At 44.8% G+C, this 16,683-nt stretch overlaps 1 protein-coding gene and 1 long non-coding RNA gene across 3 annotated transcripts; one reads left to right on the forward strand and one right to left on the reverse strand.

Annotated features, from left to right (window-relative positions):
- The first annotated feature begins 3,783 nt into the window (after positions 1–3,783).
- On the forward strand, positions 3,784–13,876 carry gata5 (GATA binding protein 5). 2 transcript variants are annotated; one of them, XM_084681052.1, is made up of 6 exons: positions 3,784–4,684; positions 6,590–6,759; positions 7,592–7,720; positions 12,188–12,284; positions 12,429–12,556; positions 12,818–13,876. In XM_084681052.1, exons 1-6 carry the CDS (start codon positions 4,168–4,170, stop codon positions 12,935–12,937), a joined length of 1,161 nt encoding a protein of 386 aa, XP_084537178.1. In that variant the 5' UTR covers positions 3,784–4,167; the 3' UTR covers positions 12,938–13,876. The 2 variants fall into 2 exon arrangements, with proteins under 2 accessions (XP_084537178.1, XP_084537179.1); XM_084681053.1 differs by having other exon boundaries at positions 7,595–7,720.
- A 497-nt stretch (positions 13,877–14,373) lies between these two features.
- LOC146252708 (uncharacterized) lies at positions 14,374–15,484 on the reverse strand. Its single transcript, XR_014731986.1, has 3 exons — positions 15,386–15,484; positions 15,145–15,203; positions 14,374–14,841 (listed from the first exon to the last, which is right to left on the reverse strand). It is a non-coding gene; the product is annotated as an uncharacterized LOC146252708 (long non-coding RNA).
- Positions 15,485–16,683: the final 1,199 nt, after the last annotated feature.

Raw genomic sequence — 16,683 nt, forward strand, 5'->3', positions numbered from 1 at the left:
CTCCCCAGCCCAGAGTTCAGACTAGGCTAAGATACTGTTCCCCTGGTGAGTTCAATGTGGTTTACTTTGATTCTAAAGCCCTATTGATTCAAAGGGAAATTCAAGCTAAGATGACACTATCAGACTATATGTACAGTCTCCTTAAGGGAATATATAAGCATACTGACACTCCACACACACACACGTCACACACACACACATGTGCACACCCACGCACACACACACACACTCACGTTTTTATCCACAGATGCTATTTCTTGCTGTTCACAACTCCAATCCGTCCATTTGTAGAAAATAAATACGTAGTGAGAACCCTTCTCTATCTTCCAGACCAGACTCTGTGGAAAATTAAGATAAAGACAGAAATTCCGTTCATGTCTAAAGAATGCAAACATTTTGGACAATGGCGTCACATGTCTGGATGATCAAAGCTAAAAGGAATTTATCACCAGATCAATTCTCCCAAAGGGTCTATCACTGAGGCTAGTAGAACGTTAAAACCGGCATTAATAACCGATAAAGGAACGCGCTGGGAGCACCCAAGATTCTATTGACATAACCAGAGACTGACCGGAGTGGAAGGCTTTTTCGCGCAGCGGCGTGATGGACTGCGTAACGAGGCTCCCTCCAAGCGGGTCTTCAAGCGGCACCTCATTCATAAACTCTTTATCAATCGCTCATAGTGAGAGACGAAAATTAAGCTTCACGCTAACCCACCAAAGGTTGTCAGTGAATTATTGGGGTTAGGGCAGGCGCGCGCTCCAAGATTGATGTGTGTGTGTGTGTGTGTGGGGGGGGGGGGAGTTGAAAAGAACCAAATGGGCAACTGATGTTTTTATGCTCTTGCGGCGATGAGGCCCGTAAGTCCCCAGAGAGAATAATCACTGTCCAACCTTGAACACCAACCTCATTTATAAAAGTTGAGAATTTACTCAAATTATAAATCACACAAAAAAGTATTCCGTATCATAAGGCATCATGCCTTATTTTCATGCATGTGAAAGGCCCATTCTAATTATTCTACTTGTTAGGCCAACATTCTTTTCGTATTTTTACACTTATGAAGTAAGATGGACAAAGCCAACAATGAAATTTAAGGATAATTATATTTACCAGTCTTGTTCGCGTTATTTTTCTACTGAGTACCATAGGCTCTATATTATTTCGGTTAAAATTGTTCTTAAATTTGTAGGCCTAGTTTAAATTCATCGCCCCTTTTATCAAATTATATGTCAACTATTGCTATAGTTTATATGCCTCTATTTGATGTGTTTCAACCACATTCTGAGGAAATATTTAATTCTCTCAAACGCACAAAAATAGGACCATATTTGTTCAGGTGATTTTAAATATTTGACTAAAATCCGTTCTAACCTATGTCACACATTGTCCGTCGCTCCTACAGACTTTCGACATTGTGACGAATAGGCTAATTGTCCTCTTTTATTGCATCAAACTAAAAGTTCGAGATTAAATCAGGTTGCCAGACCCACGACAAGCGCCTGGCCTGTTGTAGTAAAACCAACAAGCAGGCAGTCAGACACCGAGGATACGTGCATGAGAATATAAATACAAATGATAAAATGATTCAATCTCCCTTTACACTCAAAAAATAAGGGTTCTTTGGGGTTCAATATAGAACCCTAGGGTTCTACATTGGGAGATTGGGAGCAAAGACCCATTTCCCTAAAAATAAGGTGATATATAGAACCCTGTGATAACAAAATGGTTCTTTAATTGCCATGAAAAAGACAAAATGAATGATAAGGACAGTAGGCTTTCACAAAATAGGCCTACAGAATTTGTAATGATAAAAAAAATCCACAAAGAATTGGATTGGGGTTAGGCTAACCCTACACAATATCAGGACAAATAATTGCATTTGCAATATCCCCAGTATAGCCCAATCATTTTAATATCGTTGCTTTTATAACAGAATATATATATATATATATATATATATATATATATATATACATACATACATACACACACACACACACACACACACACACACACACATACATACATACATACATACATACAGGCCTGGGCACGCAGAGGTTTGGCACGCGACACCTTCACCACATGAGCACCGGCACAGCTACAGGAACACGAAAACAAAACGTTTGAATGGTAAGTTATTACGTTTAATATGACAATCAATTTCGTCTATAATTTCATGTTATTGCTATTAGACTATTATTATTTATATTAATTATTATATTTCTTTTTTTATTATCAGCAGTTGTTTCAGTTGTAGCACTATATGCCTTTTAGCATAGCCTATACTTCTGATGGAATTACTAGTATTAAGACATAAATACAAAGTTATTTTTTTATTGTTGTTATTGCCCTTTGTTCTTTTTGACATTATTAGTAATGTTGTTGCAACAATTTCTCTTAAATGTAGTGTGTTCTATCTGCATACAACATGCATGCAATGATTTGATGTTGCTGTTCATGTTACTGTTGTCATTGGTGAAAACATTACACAACTTCAACTCAATGTAATCACCGTGATTACAGTTGTAGCATCAAACAGCGTCATATCTCTTATCTTCTGCCTGCTTTTGTAAAGAGCTCGTTCTGATTTATTTGGTCATAAAAAATGTTTCTCTTTCAGACAGAATATGTTTTTACTGCAAGCTTCGCTGTTTAAAGAGCCAGTACAGGGCCTCTCAAGGATTATTGGTAGAATAAAAAATTATCGACTCACTCATTGGATAATTTGGACATTTACGTGTGATTTTATTACAGGTCAGTGACGGGCAACAAACATAGGCTACGTTTATAAGTGTCCATTTGTTTAGTATAACAACAGTGTGTATACATTGACAGTAAACATTTTACTAAGTTTACCGTCGACTATCCTAACTAAATTCCTATTAGTCCTGTTAAGTTTTTGACCAGTAGGCTGAGCTGCCCACGTCCCAGATCTTTAAACTAATCAAAATAAACGGGACGCTTTGTGTTGCAATTTATAGAATATTAACCCAATCTCCCCCCCCCCCCCCCAATAAAATATTTTAATTCAGCAGATTCAGTAAAGGTGGGTTTACACCCAGGTCCAGTCACACCGTGAAGTTATTATTCCTCCGCGCGCACCCTCTCCTCCACCACCTCCTACCTTACAGTACGTCACGTGGCCTCCGCCGTACAAATAACTGGCCTAAAGTTTGCCAGTAAAGACCGAGGACAGTTATATCACCACTATCAGCGGAGGTACCATTCTCCAGATACCGAGAACGGAGAAGGACCGAAACCCCGAGACAACAAAGCGCGTTTTGTCTCCATGCGGAACCTTTACGCAGAAGGAGATTTTTGGACATCTTCGCGAAAGCCGAGGTCGTTTTGCGGTGTTTTGGAGAAGTAGCGGGTCCGTGGCTCGCGGAGACCCTGGGGGCTTCATGGTTCGGTCCGTTGGTGAGATAATTCAAGGAGAGCCCATGGATAGAATTGTATTACGCAGCTATCAACGTTTTTATATGATGTGCCTTCGCCTACTATTGATAGAAATATCCACATGATAAATATGGCCCTCTCCGTTATATGTGGCTTAGTTTGATTGAGTTCTTGTTTGGTTTCGTGACACGGGTCAAGCGCATCGTGTTGCTCTGACCTCGCTGATTGTCGGCTGGTGAGATCAGAACACATTAGCGTCATCTGAACATTATCTGTCAATCACAATAATGCCACTATGACGCCTGATGTGGATCAATGATAAGTCTGTCAAAGTGTGCATGTTACCCGAGTGATGTATATATTAATTCAAATGTCTTTGTCATCATTTTTTTATGGCCAAATTATATTCATCGTTTTATTTTCGTTCATAGGAATAGGCTAAGTGAGAATTATGCTGTCTTTGAGATAAATGTATTGTATGTGCAATATGATTAACAACATATAACACAAAAAGCACTATTTTAAATCAACCTCGTTCTATTTTGTGGGCCGTGTCAAAGAGCTTCCTTACTGTTTCCGTCCGGTTTCAGGAGTTGACCGTCTATTTTATGCTTTTTAGGACTGTCTTTATTTACTACTGCAAGCAGGGGATAACGAAAACTGACCGGGAACAGAAGTGTCCGTCGAAGTGACTTTTCACAACCAGGAAAGGAAACCTCCCTTTAGCCTATATTTCAGCAGGGGTGAACGAGAGGTGTCAAAATGTATCAAAGCCTAGCTTTAACCTCGAACCAGTCCCCGTACGTGCATGAGACCGGGAACTACATACACCCCGCGGCCAGCTCCCCGGTGTACGTACCCACAACCAGAGTGCCCGCTATGCTCCCCGCGCTGCCCTATCTACAGACGTGCGAGACACCACACCAGGCTCCCAGTCTCGGTGGGCACCACGGCTGGCCTCAGAGCGGCGCGGACAGTTCCTCGTTCAATCCGGGCAGCCCTCACCCGCCCCACGGCTTCTCCTACTCACACAGCACGCCGGTGAGCTGCAACACTGGTAGGGACACGGCCTACCAGAACCCGCTGGTACTTGGTAACGGCGGCCGTGTCGACCAGTACGGCAGCGCGTTGGTGCGCTCGGTTGGAGGGTCGTACTCGAGTCCCTATGCCTACATGAGCCCCGAGATGGCGAGCTCGTGGTCCCCCGGTCACTTCGAGAGCGGAATTATAGGTCTACACGGTCGGCAGGGCTCCCTGACCGGTAGAGGACCCAGTTTCGGTACGTATGACTGTATTTAGATAATATGAATCATTATTTTGTTGTTGTGCGGTAGACCATATATAGGCCTATTAATTTCTTTAAAGGTTAAGGTTGTTGAACTAATGAAAATATACACTGTTGTTGTGGTAGGCTACTTATATACGATAACATAGACTATTTAACCAACAGCCTATATTTTGAAGTGTTTAAAACATCGCTATTAATTAAACAAACGATTAAAGAAAAACGCAGAACTTGCCGATAGTGGAAAGGTAAGGTTGGCCGTTGGCCTACCCTAAGATTTGTATTTCAAAAGGCAGACATAGGGCCCTAAAGTGTTTTACTTAGGCTATTGGTACTTTAAACTCTTGTTTGGCAAGAGTTGAAAAGGCCAAACCGTTTGGAGCTCTGATCATCTATTTTACTGCCGTGTTGTCTCTAAAGTTATTTATTGTCGTTGAGAGGCGTCCTTCACACTGGAACATTTAAACAATCTATTGTTATGCTGTCCTCAGAAAAGACAAGATTCAATCAACCTTCAAACACAATGCAACTTTACACACAATACACATTCTTAAAATAAGAGGGTCGCTAAAACCAATTAATTAGGAGGCTAATTTAATCACCGCAGTGGTCAAACTGCTTTTCCACTGTCATGGTGAAAGAGCTCAACACTCCGCGAAACGATCCACTGTCACAACAACTGGGACACTTATAAACACCTTGAACGATGTGTATGTAATATTTGTTCAACCGTGGGATCAGAGGTAGGCTATGGGCTACTTACTAAGCACCGAACACCTCCTTTGAGGAGACATGGATTCTCATTGCGCTCTCTTCAGTAGGCTATATAGGACATTCAGTAGGATACTGTTCTTGTTGATTAGGCCTGGGCGCGTGGACTTTTCAGAGATTAAATTAAATTACTTTTTTTGCAAAAGTGGTCTTACAGGTGGCACACTTCCATAAAGTTGTTTATTTGACCGATTTAAATGAATTACCCCAACTTATTCATGAAAGTTTATCGTTGGAAGTAGGCTGAACTATGCCTACACCATAGCCTGTCCTGATTTGTTTTACTGCAACAAAACACAGCTTCCTAAAATATCTTCCCACATCTCCCCCAGAAGTAACGCAGAACAGACCTGCCAGGCGTTTTAACAGTAAACCCTGTGTGCGCTGTGTAGCCTATTGGGTTCGATTCTCGGCTAAATATTATGCAACTGTCTCCGGTTTTCCCCTGGTCTGTAGTTTTGTTCTAATCGCGGTATTAGGAATCCGAGCAATTAATTGCAGTAGTCCGTCGCGTGTCAGCGAGGTGATTGAGAGGGGGCGCCTGAGTCTCCGGGCTGATAAGAGATCCATTCACATTCCTGCCTCTCCCCCGAGTCCCTCTGCTCACTCGGCCCGCTCGGCCCCCGCCGGAAGACGCTCCTGTGACCCTGTCTCCGTACTATTGATACATTCAGTTCGGATCTCTTTTCATCGCAGAGAGGCTTTTAAATTCCTCTTTCGAGCTCGCTAAGCGGGGGCATTCATCACGCGCTATTGACTGTTCTGGCATATTTGTCATCCCGCCTCCCGCTACGACCTCGCGTGCTCTTGACAAACTTTGAAGATGTCAACATTTTTCACGAAAAGTTTCTTAAGTAGAAACTAGAAAAGTAGAAAAAGTAGGCACACATTGGTGTCGCTTTCTAGTGATTCTCATCTACACCTATGACTATATAGGCTAAAATACATTCATACAAAAAACATGGAAATGGCTCAGGAACAGTAAGCCTACTCGGTATATTTTTCTACCAACTGGACACACGACAAATGGGGACTTATATTTATGATTTCATTAATTAATATTTTCATTCATATTGTTGCTACACACTTGTGTCCGCATCTTATGTGTAAAATGTTTGTCTGTTTTAGACATGCTGGAGGAGATTCCCGGTGAGGGGCGCGAGTGCGTCAACTGCGGCTCGATCTCCACGCCGCTGTGGCGGCGGGACGGGACCGGCCACTACCTCTGTAACGCGTGCGGCCTCTACCACAAGATGAACGGCATCAACCGACCACTCATCAAACCCCAGAAGCGCCTGGTAAGACCAGCAAACGTGCTCTACCATTAACGGCGGGAAAGATAAGGAATGGAGGGAGAGAAGGAAAGAGAGAGAGGGGGAGCGAGTTATCGTAACTTAATCATTAAAGTGTAATTGTTGCTTTGGCAATATTTACACATGTATTTCATGCCGATAAAGCCTTTTCTGAACTGAAAGAGAGAGAGACCTTGCTGTGTCTTGTGCAGGATGCCTCCCCCCCCCCCCCCCCCCTTCCTGGCTGTGTTGTTCCTGGTCGTCACAGCCTTGGCCTTGGATTGGCTGTTTTTAGACAGAGGAGCTGTGAGTGCTGGGGTTAGGACCAAGGGCACTGGCCTCTGTGTGTCTAGAGAGCATTCTCCCCAGCCTCCTAACCACAGCCTCCTTCCTCCCTAACCACAGCCTTCTCCCTCCCTAACCACAGCCTCCTTCCTCCCTAACCACAGCCTCCTCCCTCCCTAACCACAGCCTCCTCCCTCCCTAACCACAGCCTTCTCCCTCCCTAACCACAGCCTCCTCCCTCCCTAACCACAGCCTCCTCCCTCCCTAACCACAGCCTCCTCCAGTCTCTACCCTCCTCCCTTTACATTCTCTTCCGCCTTTACCCCAGCCTCCTCGCTCTCCATCCTTCTCCAGCCTCGACCCAACCTCCTCCCTCTCCAGCCTTTACCCCGACTTCCTCCCTCTCCATCCTCCTCTAGCCTCTACCCCAGCCTCTTCCCTCTCCATCCTCCCCCAGCCTTTACCCCGGCCTCAGAAGAGTGACCCATCTGTGCCAACCCAGCATGTTGATGAGGTGTTGGGGTTCCCGGTGCTAACGGCTGTGGTTCCCCAGCAGACGACGTCACGGCGAGCGGGACTGTGCTGCACCAACTGCCACACCAGCACCACCACCCTGTGGAGACGCAACGCCGAGGGGGAGCCGGTCTGCAATGCCTGCGGCCTCTATATGAAGCTACACGGGGTAGGCTCTCTACTGCTTTGCTCTCTACGGCTCTGCCCTCTACTGCTCTGCTCTCTACAGCTCTGCCCTCTACTGCTCTGCTCTGCCCTCTACTGCTCTGCTCTCTGCAGCTCTGCTCTCTACTGCTCTGCTCTCTACTGCTCTGCCCTCTACTGCTCTGCTCTCTACAGCTCTGCCCTCTACTGCTCTGCCCTCTACTGCTCTGCTCTGCCCTCTACTGCTATGTCTCTGCAGCTCTGCTCTCTACTGCTCTGCTCTCTACTGCTCTGCCCTCTACTGCTCTGCTCTCTACTGCTCTGCTCTCTACTGCTCTGCCCTCTACTGCTCTGCTCTGCTTTCTACTGCTCTCTACTGCTCTGCTCTCTACAGCTCTGCTCTCTACTGCTCTGCTCTCTACTGCTCTGCTCTCTACAACTCTGCCTTCTACTGCTCTGCTCTCTACGGCTCTGCCCTCTACTGCTCTGCTCTCTACAGCTCTGCCCTCTACTGCTCTGCCCTCTACTGCTCTGCTCTGCCCTCTACTGCTCTGCTCTCTACTGCTCTGCTCTCTACTGCTCTGCTCTGTCTCTCTACGTTGTTCTGAAACACATGGCGGAGGCAGAGAAAGCAGTTTGACCCAAGGTGTGGGAGCATTTCACACTTAATACGTCGAACAGGTGTGTTAATTGACCGAGGTGAAGTTATTTTCATATTCGACATTCGTCTCACATTTGGAAGACGCTCCTTTGCAGCGTCGTGTTAGGGACCGGGTAAAAACTACCCATATCATTTTGAAAAATAATATTTTTATGAATATAAAACCTCAAACAGACACCAGAGTATTTGAACAATGTCTGGTATACTTCCACAGCCTTTACTTTTTCAATTAAGTCTCAAATAAAATGATAGAAAATCAAAAAAAATTGAAAATATCTTAATCCTCGTAAATCTTAACTTTTTTCAAAATTGTGTCAAAAAATTCTTAAATATACACAAGATAATCAAATAAAGTCTGGCCTACTTCCACAACCTTTCAATTTTCAATAAAGTTTTAAACAAAATTCAAATACATTTCTCATTTCTGAAAATAGCATTAAATCCACGCTAATATTAATGACTTTTTTTAATTGTGCGCCTGTTTGTGCACATTCTTAAGATTGTTTACAGTTCTTGCATAAAGGATTGGAAATTAATGCTTTTTAGTTTTTTGCTTTTTTATCCGATTAATTGATAAATCGGTAAAAGAATCGACAGATTAATCGATTATTAAAAAATCGTTAGTTGCAGCCATACTCTGCTCTCTACTGGTCTGGTCTGCTCTCTACTGCTCTGCTCTCTACTGGTCTGGTCTGCCCTTTACTGCTCTGCTCTCTACTGGTCTGGTCTGCCCTTTACTGCTGTGCTCTCTACTGGCCTGGTCTGCTCTCTACTGCTGTGCTATCTACTGGTCTGGTCTGTCCTCTACTGCTGTGCTCTCTTCTGGTCTGGTCTGCTCTCTACCGCTCTGCTCTCTACTGGTCTGGTCTGCCCTCTACTACTGTGCTCTCTACTGGTCTGGTCTGCTCTCTACAGCTGTGCTCTCTACTGGTCTGCTCTCTGCTGCTCTGCTCTCTACTGGTCTGGTCTGCTCTCTACTGCTCCGCTCTCTACTGGTCTGGTCTGCTCTCTACTGCGCTTGTCGCTACTGGTCTGGTCTGCTCTCTACTGCTCCGCTCTCTACTGGTCTGGTCTGCTCTCTACTGCGCTTGTCTCTACTGGTCTGGTCTGCTCTCTACTGCTCCGCTCTCTACTGGTCTGGTCTGCTCTCTACTGCGCTTGTCGCTACTGGTCTGGTCTGCTCTCTACTGCGCTTGTCTCTACTGGTCTGCTCTACTGGTCTGCTCTGCTGCGGTCTCCCGGTCGTGTAGATTCACCCTCTACAACATATGGAAGATCAGGAGATACCTGTCTGAGCACTCCACCCAGCTGCTTGTCCAAGCACTTGTCCTCTCCAAGTGCGACTACTGCAACTCGCTGCTCGCCGGTCTCCCAGCATGCGCAACCCGCCCTCTTCAGAGGATTCAGAATGCGGCAGCCCGCCTGGTCTTCAATCTACCCAGACGCTCCCATGTTACCCAACTCCTCATCTCCCTCCACTGGCTTCCCATCATGGCCTGTGTCAGATTCATAATTCATGCTTTGGATAAAAGCGTCTGCTAAATGCATAAATGTAACTGTAATGCTCTCTACTGGTCTGCTCTCTACTGCACTTGTCTGGGCTGCGTTTCCCCAAACTATCGTAAGCCTAAGTTGATTGTAGAATCCGTCGTACGATGGATCTATCAGGCCGGGGTTTTCAGGCACACGCGGATATCAGATCAAGTGCAACAAAAAATGGTTTATTCCAATTTAACAAAGGGGTACTCCCCGGTAGGATGGTTCAGTCCAACACAAGTTAATCCACAAACAGAAGTACAATCCAAAACAAAATAAGTTTCCCCTTCGGGGTAGAGGCACACAACTAATACATGAATGGAAGGCGTACTTACAACAAACTTCATGACAGAGTGAAGAGGGAAGGACACCCAGTGCTTAAATAGGAAGTGTTGTTCACCGCAGGTGGAGCCCAGTGTAGAAGAAGGCTAGTGTTAGGTGCTCTAGGGTGAGTGTAGCCCTCTCATTTCCCGAGGCCATCGTAGCTCTTGAAACTCGTAGATGAACGAGAGCTGCAGACCAGTCGTAGATCGCTAACTGCATCTTAAGCATCTTTGAACAAAAGTCTTGAAGTTGCAACGGAACATCCGGGAACTGTCTTTAGTTGTTCTTGTAAAGCAAATTCCATGATGTACTTCTCAGTACATTATATAATAATGTACATTATATATACACATTACATTACATTATATAGGTGTGAAATGAGTTGCTGAAAGCATGTGCAAAGCACTGAAATGTGGAGTTAGACTGTTGAACATTTTCTTACCCGTTTTCAGCTCAGGTTTTGTATAGGTGGTTCAAAACTAGGGATGGAGATTTGAACTGATTTCACAATTCGAATAGTATCCGAAATTATTTTCGAATATCCGGATAATCTATTTTATTAATGTGGTTCCGTTATGTAATTAGCCTGACGTGACGCAAAGCATACAGTAAACACATGAACCACCACACATTCTGGCAATAATTGGGACTGTTAAACTATTAGATTAAATAAGGGTTGAATAAAGAAAACAAATGAAAGATCAATTTATTAACATGACGAAAAGACAATGAACTTGAAAAAACGCTGCGTCTTCAGACGTAGGCTCTTAATTTGGCGGAAAAGCGATTAGCCTATTATTATGTGAAATAAAAAGTAGGCTACATTGGACTAAATTAAACACATTGGGTAGGCTATCCTCCATAAAAACGAAAGACACACGGAGAAATATTGCATATTAACTTGGATATTAACTTGGAACCGGAATCCTATAGGATACGGTGCGCCACCACACATTGCGAACATAAACAGCCGATTACGCTAGCTTTACATGGCTACTGGTAAGAAAGTAAATAAGCCACAACTGCATTAGCCATACGCATTTTTATTCAGGAGAATTAGCATGTAAACATGCTCAGGGGAGAGGCTAGTACGGAGTCGATTTACGAGCAGGCCGGCGTAGAAAAGACTGCAGGAACTGAGGTTGTTGCGTGGTACTGCTTAGCCAGGACACAATGCTTCTTGTAGCGCCAAATGAAATGAAAGGAGACTCGCAGCAGAACGCAGGCGTAGCCTACCTTTTTTGATGGTTTTCATCATTTTCTAACGTCACAACTATTAGAATTCACAACATGACGCGACGGTTTTTCAATAAAACCTTTTTTTTTTATCAAACTACGCTCATAAGTATTCGAAAAAAGTATTCGAATACTAACTTACTTTAGGATATCCGGATATTCGATTAACCACGCCCATCCCTAGTCAAAACCCAACCTATCCACGTCACAGCCACCTATCTATCTTTCTCATAGACTTATATGACCTATATACGTCAGATATATACGGCCTATATACGGCTCCTCCTCTCACTTGCCGTGGCGTCCATTATCCTGGTCGTTGGTACTTGAGAGAGGCGGTGCCTTCCACACAGGGGGCGGAGCTACAGCTCCTTCAGGCGACACCCCCCCAGTATCAAGCAGAGAAGACTGCTGATTTTCCCACGATTTCAAAGCCGAATTTGACCTACTTGTCTGTGTTTTTAATTCAAATTTGGATGGGTAGTTAACAACACATTCTTCTGTGGTGTGATGAACTTAAAACACATTTACAGCATCTTTAAGAGACACATACGAGGGTTCTCCTTACGAGCATGTTCTGGAAACGCACGTAAGAAATAACGATGGTGTGTTATTTTACTTGTAGAGAACCCTCTTAACAGCTAAGATCCATCATTATGGGGAAACGCAGCCCTGGTCTGGTCTGCTCCACTCTACTGTACTCTAGACCTTGTCTATACTGTGTGTTGCCCCCAGGTGCCCCGCCCCCTGGCCATGAAGAAGGAGAGCATCCAGACGAGGAAACGTAAACCCAAAATGAAGACCCCCCAGGGGGGAGGGCAGGCTTCCAGAGGTCAGCTGGGGGGAGGGAGGAGGGTATGTGTGTCATTTTAGTATATACTGCAGCCTAGCTCTTGTAGTTGATATTCCTCCTTCTATCCTTCTGTCCCTCCACCTACCCTCCCTCCCTCCACCTCTCCCTCGACCCCTCCACCAGGGGGGACAGCCTCAGGTACCAGCTCTCCAGCCTCTCTCTCCATATCTGAGCACGCCTCCACCATCAAGAGTGAGCCCAACCTGGCACCTTCGCCCTACCCAGGACTTCCCCTGACCTCCGCCTCGCAGGTCAGCCTGGGGAAGTCAGGGAAGGGGGGAGGTAACAGGGGAGGGAGGGGGAGAGAGTGGGGGAGGGAGGGAGCTAGGGGGGGATGGAAAAGGGAAAGAAACAGGGAGGGTAAGGCCAGTATCCAATGAAATCCAAATGGTCCAGACTGGCTGTGGCTGGTAACATTTTGTAACAGTACTTTTCTGTCTGTCCCCCCCCCCCCCCCCTCTGTCTCCCGCCCTTCCTTCCTCTCTCCCTATCTCCGTCTCTCCCTCCTCCAGACCTCCTCCCAGCTGGACAGGGCAGGGTCTGTGCTGGTGGACATCAAGTATGAGGACTTCCCCTTCACCTCCTCCTCCCTTGCTCCTCACAACTCCTGGTGTGCTCTGTCTCAGGCCTGAGCACCTCCACAACACCAACTGGTCTCAGCTCACCTGGTCCCCCCTCTCCTCATCTAAAAGTCATCAATTTGCTCTGCAGCTGGACAGTCTGCAGCTGGACAGTTTGCAGCTGGACAGTCTGCAGCTGGACAGTCTGCAGCAGGACAGTCTGCAGCTGGATCGTCTGCAGCAGGACAGTCTGCAGCTGGACAGTTTGCAGCTGGACAGTCTGCAGCTGGACAGTTTGCAGCAGGACACTCTGCAGCTGGATTGTCTGCAGCAGGACAGTCTGCAGCTGGACAGTTTGCAGCTGGACAGTCTGCAGCTGGACAGTTTGCAGCAGGACAGTCTGCAGTTGTTGTCATGACATCCCAGAGACATCCCACTTGAGGTAATCAGCTCCACGCTATCACTATGGAGACAGGAGCACCAATCACAGGGTCATCAGATTTACGACCTCAGAGCTCATCACATGATGATTAACTTTTACAGAGACATTATTTATGTTGAGATAAGCAGTCACACCCCAAGAACTCAGACGCCAGCCTCACATTACCCACAATCCACCTCTACGTGTTCCTGTTTCAGGGGGCATTAACTTCCACAGCACTTCTCACTGCAGCTAGGACTGGACTGGAGAGTTGTTTAGTGGGAGTTTGGTCCTGGTTCTCATGGTCCAGAATACTGGTTCTCATGGTCCAGAATACTGGTTCTCATGGTCCAGAATACTGGTTCTCCAAATCCTGACAGCATCTCTGAATGATTAAACTGACTTCATGTTCTGACGTTGAAATAACAAAGAAAAAGAAGAAGAATTTATTTGTAATGATTCTGAATTGCGTTGTGTTGAGCTATGACGGAAGTGTTGTGAAAAGAAGCTGTGATTGTATCATAGTATCTCACTGCTTTACAGTGTTCTTTGAAATCTGTTTAGTTTAATAAACTGATTCTTTAATTGTTTATTTTGTTTTTTCCTAAACTCATCTTTCCAAAATAATTAAAGTACATTTATTGGTTATTCATGTTTGTTTAGCATAGCTGTGTGTCAAGTATTGTTCTCCATATTTCTCTTTCTCTTTCTTTCTCTCACTCTCTGTCTGTCTGTCTTTATCTCTACCCCCTCTAAATACTCTTAACTTGATAGTCCTTGTTTACGGGTGGAAAAAAAGGCCCCGGGCTGAAGTGAAACGCCCTGGTAGATAAGCACACTACTAACGACACACTAAACCCTCTACCAATTACCCATGAAGTTTCCCTCAGTTTTCACACTGCTGGTGGATGATGCTCCTGAGACCAGTGTGTGTGTGAGCAGGAGTGTGTGTGTTTCTCAAGATGTATGTGTGTGAGATTAAGGTGTGTGTGTGGAGGGTGTGTGCTCCTGTGTCCCATGTCAGCGTTGTCGATCAAAGGTTGTGTTGCAGCTTGTTTATGATGCTGGTCCTGGAGCAGGCTGGTACCTCTGGACGGGGGGGGGGGGACCATTTTACTGCCCTGCCCCACCTTTATGAGTGAGGACCAATAGGAGAGAGTGTGTTATCTGCAGAGTGTGTGCACTGTGGAAGTGAATGTGTGTGTATAGTGTGTTCAGTGTAGAGGTGTGTGTGTCTGTGTGTGTGTGCTGTGTTGCTGTACCTCCTGGTGATGTAGCTGTGTTCCTGTACCTCCTGGTGATGTAGCTGTGTTCCTGTACCTCCAGGGGATGTAGCTGTGTTCCTGTACCTCCTGGTGATGTAGCTGTGTTCCTGTACCTCCAGGGGATGTAGCTGTGTTCCTGTACCTCTAGGGGATGTAGCTGTGTTCCTGTACCTCCAGGTGATGTAACTGTGTTCCTGTACCTCCAGGTGATGTAGCTGTGTTCCTGTACCTCCAGGGGATGTAGCTGTGTTGCTGTACCTCCAGGTGATGTAGCTGTGTTCCTATACCTCCTGGTGATGTCAGAGGGTTAAAGGTCACACTGGGTTAGGGTTTGAGGGCTGGGTGAGCTGCCTGGTATCTACTGTATTTCTTCGATTAAATGCCGCCCTCAAATAAACGCTGCCCTCGAAATTACGCCGCACCAAAAATGTACATTGCGTAATAAGTGCCGCCCTCGATTAAACGCCGCACCAAAAAAAACACAAAATGGTTATTTAATAGGTTAAATTAAAACACTGTATTTATACAGTGTGTAAATCACAAGTGTACTATAATTTCCTCGATGGGCTGGCAGACAAAAGAGGCTTTCTTACTACAGGCTTATTTGAAGCTTCTTCTCCAAATCCACCGTGAAAACTAAACCCATAGTAGCCTATAACGAGAAAATAAAGACCACATTAGCTTAATATGAACATTCAATGACATGCGCAGCGTGTAAATAACGTTCCCCAAGGTAAAATACAGACACAAAACAACATCCCTCGTTGGCTGCATGCTGTACACAAGGTAATAGAAGTTTCCTTGGATCGCTAACATACGATCAACAACCTTAACCTTTTATAGGAGCATTAAATTGTCCGTGCTTCGCTTTCTGTTAGCTTGTCGACTCTCACTCACGAGAGTTCCAAGGCCTTCAAAATAAAGGCACTGTTCTCTTACCAAATAAAGTCACTTAATAATACTGAATGCAATTAGGCCTATATAATTCTAAATTATGACATTGGTTGAAAACAAATTATTATGAACGTTATTATAATGTAATTGCAACAGTTACATGTACAATATAGCGAGGTAGCCAAAGGCGTAGGTTTCGTCTCAGCTTTGGTAGGGTCACTGCCCAGCCCCCCACTCCTACAAGTATAAGTGTGAATGATAACTTTCATGGGTTGTCTAAACATCCCTTAAAAAAACAGCAATTCAATGCAATCTTTACCCAAATGGACAATTCAACTTGTCACCTGAACCCCTGATGCTGATTCATCACCAACCTGCTCTACATCTGTATCTTCAGGGTGCCGTTTTTCATCAATTTAATATAGACACTAACCATGCTTAGTTGACTGCTGACATTGGTCGAGATTACAGGGATAGGCATATTACTATCCAAGGGATCATATAGGCCTTCTTATTACCAGTTAATATCACTTTTGAGTTGCTAGTCTGCTGGTACTAGGCTAAACTAGCACGGTCCCATTATGTGGGTAGGTTAGCTTTATCCTTCTGGCTTCAACAGGACCAGCTGCTGCTAACACACTGGTCGAAAGATAGCAGACGCTAGGGATAGATTTAATACAAGCAAAAGTTACATGCTACACTACTCTAACAAAACATGTTTCCATCCAAATATTTTGTGCAAAATATTTTTTTCGGAATCGATCCCAATTGCAGCACAAAGGAGTCCCTTCAAATTGTGTAATTGTTTAATAAACGCCCGCCGTTTAATCAAACAAATACGGTATCTGCCTTTAGTTGTATTCACTCCGCACAGGAGTATATTGTTATTTTTAGTTAGAGCACTACTAAGGAGCCAGTGGAACAACATTTCGTTCTAATGTACACTTAGCTGTGCTGTTGAATGACAATAAAAAACAATATCTATCAATATCTATCTATCTATCTATCTATCTAATGTAGCCTTGTCCAGATCATTGAGGGATCTGAGTTGATGTTGTTCTTTAGCTCAGTATTGTTGCCACCCTCCCTCCTCCCCTTTCCCCTCTACCAGTCATTTTGTTTTGCTGGTTTTAGGAAAATAAATGTGTGTGACCACGGAACAACAGGGAGAGAGTGTGGGAGGCTGGTGTTGGGAAGGGTAACACAAGTATTTATTTAAGTCATATTCAACCCTTAAA

This window comes from Hypomesus nipponensis, chromosome 18, assembly GCF_054491055.1.
Source record: "Hypomesus nipponensis isolate SF chromosome 18, ASM5449105v1, whole genome shotgun sequence".
In the NCBI taxonomy this organism is placed as follows: Eukaryota; Metazoa; Chordata; class Actinopteri; order Osmeriformes; family Osmeridae; genus Hypomesus; species Hypomesus nipponensis.